General features: G+C 39.0%; 1 protein-coding gene across 1 annotated transcript in view; it reads left to right on the forward strand.

The window, feature by feature from the left end:
- The window catches only part of LOC139708044 (mitotic apparatus protein p62-like), a 72948-nt gene extending 67119 nt beyond the window's left edge, over nucleotides 1-5829 (forward strand). Inside the window, exons 12-13 of the mRNA XM_071620032.1 lie at nucleotides 2762-2836; nucleotides 4334-5829. Coding sequence (XP_071476133.1) covers nucleotides 2762-2836; nucleotides 4334-4381 — 123 coding nt within the window. The 3' untranslated portion in view covers nucleotides 4382-5829. The remainder of the gene's footprint in view (nucleotides 1-2761; nucleotides 2837-4333) is intronic.
- The last annotated feature ends 260 nt before the right edge of the window (nucleotides 5830-6089 follow it).

Raw genomic sequence — 6089 nt, forward strand, 5'->3', positions numbered from 1 at the left:
GGTGTGGACGGAGGAGGACAGACAAAATTCTGCCACTCATTTTTGGCTCAATTCATTCTTCTCATACGCACCCAAACATTTCAATTTCCTTTTCAGCCAGGCCGCAATATGCACCATTTTTCTCCCCCGATTGTTCCGCCTTTCCGCTTCCCAAGCATCGACAGTGGGTTGCGACCCTTTGACAAAACAGGAAATACATCTACAATTCAGCATTCGACCTATTCTTCCCTTCACACCTATCATAAAGTTAGCCATCAACTCCTTTTAAAGTGGGATGGACAGATGATATGCTGTTCCCATGAAGTTAAGTCAATATTTCTTTGCATTTGCTCAATGCCACAAACAAGTTGTTTGCGATTCCTTCTTTAATATGTATCCATAGAGAGATCCCCTTTCCAAAGTTGTGATTTGTTTTCTTTTTCTACTGTCTCTATTCATCTTTAATGTCTTGTACAGTTTCAAACAATTGCTAATCATGTTTGAATGAACTCATCATGGCCTATTAAACTCGGCTATGTGAATCTACTTCATATTAATGAACACTTTAGTTCACTTAGACCTGTGGAGGGTTAAAACTGTACATGCTAGCAGAGGCTACAATACAGACTTGTAAGTTTGGCAATCATAGTAGATACCACCTATCTATAACAATCACCTGCCCGAAGTGGCCACATGGAAATCCTCTTCATAAAAAGTGTGTACTTAAAGAACCTGTGCGTAGCAACCACCTGCTTACTGTGAACATGCGGCCACGTGATTGGTTTCTGCTGGACTGTTAGCAGGAGAGTGTGCACAATGACCACCCATCAGGACAGGCCACAGAGTGATCAGCTTACTAAAGCTACAACTTGTGTACAGCTGTTTTAAAAGACAACCAATAGTTAGGTTCACACGCTGTTTTCCTAAACTTTAAGTTTAGGTCGAAAACTTAACTCTTGATGATTAGCTTGTAGTCTGGGGGGGGGGGGGGGGGGGGGGTTCCCCACCAGTAGTTTCGCTCTATGTGGACACAATAATCAATGAGCTTTTGAGTTAGCGTGAACCTCGCGTCTCATTCGCTGCGCTATTTTGTATGGGCACAAGGTCATCTAGCAAAGACTCTGCTCTTCCGTTGTAATCATCGAGTTGGGCTTGCTGGTAAGTTGTAACTGCAAGTTTAAGTGCACGTGTGAAGAACCCGTGTCTTGAATTCACGAGTGGAGCTAATCATCAACAGTTAAGTTTTCGACCTAAACTTCAAGTTTGGCAACTGCGTTTGAACGTAATGATAGCTTGAAGAAAAGGGGCAGTTAGTCAGCACAAGTGACCTTGTGTAGGTCCATACATGTAATCATATGGGATATTGACAATATCCATCACAATGGCTCTGACACCAAACCTTTGTATCACAACCACATTTCACATTTTTCCCCTGAGCGGTCATTATAGATGGATTCGACTGTAGTATTAAATTTCATCCAGACATTTAGACCCTCGTGAATTGATAAAATGATGGCTTGCTTTCCTGGCGTGGCGTGATCAAGCCAGCACCCATACTTTCTTTTGAAATTCTTTCTTTTCAGTTTTTTTTTTCTGTTCTTTTTGAGGCAGCAAAAAAGAAGAAAGATTTAAGCCTTCTTCCCATGCAATGTATATCTTGAAATCAACAAACTCTTGAAGATACGAATCTCTTGGCTTCCATCCTTTTGATTCTTTGTCTAAGCACTCTGAAAGGACAAGGACCCGTAGCTTGTATATTGTTGCTTTTTTCCCCCAGGTTCTTTGCCACACACAGTTTCTCCTCACCATTTTCTCCTTAGGAAAATATCTGCACCCCCATTCCCCCCCCCCCCCCCCCCCCATTTCCCCACTCTTGTTGGGCCACACTCGATCCCCTAAGCAGCCGTGTACTTCATGGCATGCTGTGTCAAGCACGCTTGGCGCAATAGGAAATTGGAGGGAGATACGAACAATCCCATGTGCTGATGCTGCACAGACAAGAAGTCACAAATTTTTTCCCACCGCAGTTGTCGATGTGCTAGTTGTGAGCCACCTGTTGCTTTAATACATTGTATTCATGACTGATTGATGTCCATAAAGTTATGCATTTCCATGCAAAGCAGGGGATCAGTTGTACATGTGTGGTAACAAAGTACCATACTGCTTTTCTGAAGTCCAATCACCAGCAGTCACAGAGAATCAGATCTGTGTAGGTGCCAGTGAAGGCGGTGCATCCACACGTTATCAATTTGTCATGAAATCAGTCACTGGAAGACCATGCTCACATTTTGATGATTTCTAGATGTCTATTGATATCCGAATATTAGGCTAAGTGTCTGTGATTAAAGGCCCTGTTTACCTTTGGGAACAGTGATTTAAGAGATGCTAAAGATATCACATTTGATGCATATGTGTAGGTCTGTTGTATCACAAAACATCCCACCATAACATTATAAAGTTATTGCTATAATGCCTAAAATATGAGGAGATATCAGTATTTTTCTCATTTAACCATAACCGTAGACAGTTGAGTCTGAAAACATTTTTATTATGATTATTGTTTACATTTTGTGTATTTAACAATACCTAACATTGATTATACGAATTCAAATTTTTACAGAGGTTGTTTCTATCCCAAACTCACATTTTAGAACTATTATAAAGCACTAATGCTGGGTTTTTGTTTCATCTGCATATGGCAAATTATGCTGTAAATCTCCATTTGTTTGATTTCAATCTCTCTCTCTCTCTCTCTCTCTGCTTTCCCTTGTCTTTACTACAGTCACCCGACAAGCCCAAGAAGAAGATCAAGTTTTCAAACTTTGTCGCATCAAGGTTCCACATCAAGGACACACAAGTAAGTTAACGGTTTACTGTAAAACCAGACATTTCTGTGTGCATGAAGCATTTGGAAATTTTGCAAGGGGCCAAGATTTGTGAAAGTTTATGTGTACACAATGCATTGCACGCCAGTGGAAGGGTTACAGCTCGTTATTCCGAAGGTTCATTATTCCGAAGGCTCTTCAGTCCGACGATTCGTTATTCCGAAGGTTCGTTTTTCCGAATTTCATTTTTGGATGAACAAATCTTCGGAATAACGAACCTTCGGAATAACGCCACAAATGTTTGGATTAACGAACCCTTTTTCATTTTCGGATTAACGAACCTCTAGGTATAGGGAATTTGTGTGTTTCGGAATAATGAACCTTCGGAATAACGAACCTTCCGAATATCGAACCTTCGGAATAACGAGCAGCACCCAGTGGAAGTACGTGAAAGCTGCATGCTGCAATAAAGTCCGTCTTCTCCAATTCATGAAAGTTTCATGCCGTGAGTGTTTCTGGTTTCACTGTGGTTCTGCACACATTAGTTTGTTTTTGATAATTGTAAAGCACTTAGAAACATGTTTGTATTAAGTGCTTTATAAATATTCATATTATTATTATTATTATTATTATTATTATTATTATTATTATCATTATTATTATTATTATTATTATTACTATTATTATTATTATCAACATATGCAAAAGAAGAAGACGAAATGAATTAAATTAAAAGAAATAAATTCAAATTTAAAGACAAAATGTTTGAAGCATTTCCTTCAAAACTCTTTATGTGAGCCAGTGAAGCAATGCAACAACAGTTTAGCAAACAGAAAACTATTGAGTCAAAATAGGGGTGTGTGTGCCATCTTATTTAATATTATCATGCACAATCAATTGGTTTGAATGTCTTTTTAGAGACTCTCTCACCAACTGTGATGATCTCAGAGTGTGACAGTTTGAAATGAAGATTTGGCTTTGGCTGTGGTTTGGGCACGAGTATTTATAACAGGAGTATGGCTACAAAAGTGTAATGGTTATGAAGTCCCAAATGATTCTAAGACTTTCTATCACTGAGTGTATATCAATTCTAAAACCACAGACCAACTCCTGGCAGTGATTCAACTACTATGTTGCATGTTGTTTTCTGGCGACATTATACTTCAGAATTCCTTCAGGGATTACGTTAACAGAGAGAGACCCGCTGCCGAATGCGCAGATTCTCCAATTCGTTGATGGCCCATTTGCTCTGAAGTACGGCTTTGGATGCTCCGTTTTTTTTTTCCCCTGAAAATATCAGCACGGTCCTCAAGTTCAGGAAAGCGCTCTAGTGATCTTTTCGTACATTATGTCTCTCAGATGAAGTTTAAGTCACTTTTGAGGCTTTCTCTTATTTTTACCTCATGAAAATTACATAGACATAAGTAAGTAGTAATTGTGAGACCTGAATTTTTACTTTGTTGTAACAAATTTTGTTAAAACTGTGTTTGTTATAATTTGAGTGCTCTGTACTTTTATTCTCTCTGCAGAAAATCGAGGAACTGTGGGCATGGTATCAGAGCTCTCAGCTGAAATGAAGACTACAATAAGATTCACTCGGCAACAACATTAAGAGTCACCAAAGTACCTCATGACATTTGTAAAACCGATCCAAACTGGAGATGGAGAAATTAATTTTTTTGTGGGTGTTTCTAGCCTCACTGTCAAGAAAGAATAACAATTAAAAGAAAATGACATGTGTCTCTTTAAAGGTACATTTTGAAAGATATGTTGCACTTTTCGGATGTATCATTGGGCAGACACGATGAAATATTTGCAGGAGAGCAGGCAATAATACTTCATGTGGAGTTCTTGCTTTTCCACTCTGAGAGTTTGAGGACTTATCACTGTAGGTACCAAACTCCTGAAATCTTATTGGCGCTGTACTCACAACGTCACACGGAACTGTGTGAGGTGGGACAATGTGTTCGCACCTATGCTTGAAGTCGGCATTGGACAGAAATACTTTTTGTGGGATGTTGGAATTTCATACCCGGTTGCAGAAGCGCATTCTTGAACTCTTAAACAGTAGACATTCTGTTACCTTCTCTACAGCATGTCTGAATGTATGTGACGATGTACATCTATGCGAGTGAGGATATGTATGTGTGTGTGTGAGTTGTGTGTATGCGAAGACATGGGACTCCATAGACATCCATGCTGCAGCCTAAGCTAACATGATTTCCTGCAAATTTGTCATTCCCCTGTCAGATCCCATTCAAGGGGTCCATTGGACCCCAGAACCTCCACCAACCCACCCCCTCTCTGCGCAAAGCCATTCTGATATGGCCCACACAAAATCCAGTCCATTTCTAGCAAAATTAAAGCGGCTCACATGGCTCACATCTATCAGAAATTGCATGACACCCGTGATCTGTTTGTAAATCCATCCGTATAAATCACATTCATTTTTGTATCGCTGGACTAAAGGCAGGTTATTCTCTTTTAATGATTGGAATAAATATAAGTGGTTCGTTTGTGTTCCCTGTTGCCATTTTGGCTCCTGATTGGGGATCAACATTGGCACAATTATGACTGCAGAGAAGACCAACTACTTGTGCAAAGATTTGTGTCCCATATACAAAGGATGTTTTCCCTCTATGACGAAACACTAGACAAGTTTGCCTGTTAATACAGGCCTTGGTTATATGCATTCTCTTATTCTTTCTTTTTTTCACAGTTCAAATTTAAAATTGCCCCAACTGATTCCTCTAAGTAATGAGCCCCTCATTAAATAATGTCGTATTTGAAAGAGATAAAATGTACATCATACTTTCAAGAAAGGGAAATTATTGTTAATACGTTTACATTGTTAAACAATGATTTATATTTCCCTTTGTCTTTTGTGTTCCTTCATTATGTCATTCCCACTACAATGTATAAAATCATGGAATGATATTGAGAATGAACAGTGACCCTTCCTTGTACAAGGTGTATTACAGTATGCCACTTGTAAAGTGATTAAAACTTTGTTTTCTACAGAAAACAGTGTTGTTTTTGGGTGTTCTTATTTGTGCTTTTAAAATCACCTCATTCCATCTAAGACATCTGACCTACAGAAGATTTCACTTGTATTTGAACAATACATGCTTTCCTTTGCATGCCCTGTAACTCATTTTAACCAAACTTCATCAGAAAATGAGAGAAGCTTTAGAATATGTGCACGAGTTGGCAAATGCTTTACATTCTGTCAGTTAGAGATGAAAATACATATACGGTGCACTCCCATTAAACGAACACGGTTAT

The sequence above is a fragment of the Diadema antillarum genome, unplaced genomic scaffold (assembly GCF_040938485.1).
Source record: "Diadema antillarum isolate AM-2024a unplaced genomic scaffold, OU_Dant_1.0 seq00001295_RagTag, whole genome shotgun sequence".
In the NCBI taxonomy this organism is placed as follows: domain Eukaryota; kingdom Metazoa; phylum Echinodermata; class Echinoidea; order Diadematoida; family Diadematidae; genus Diadema; species Diadema antillarum.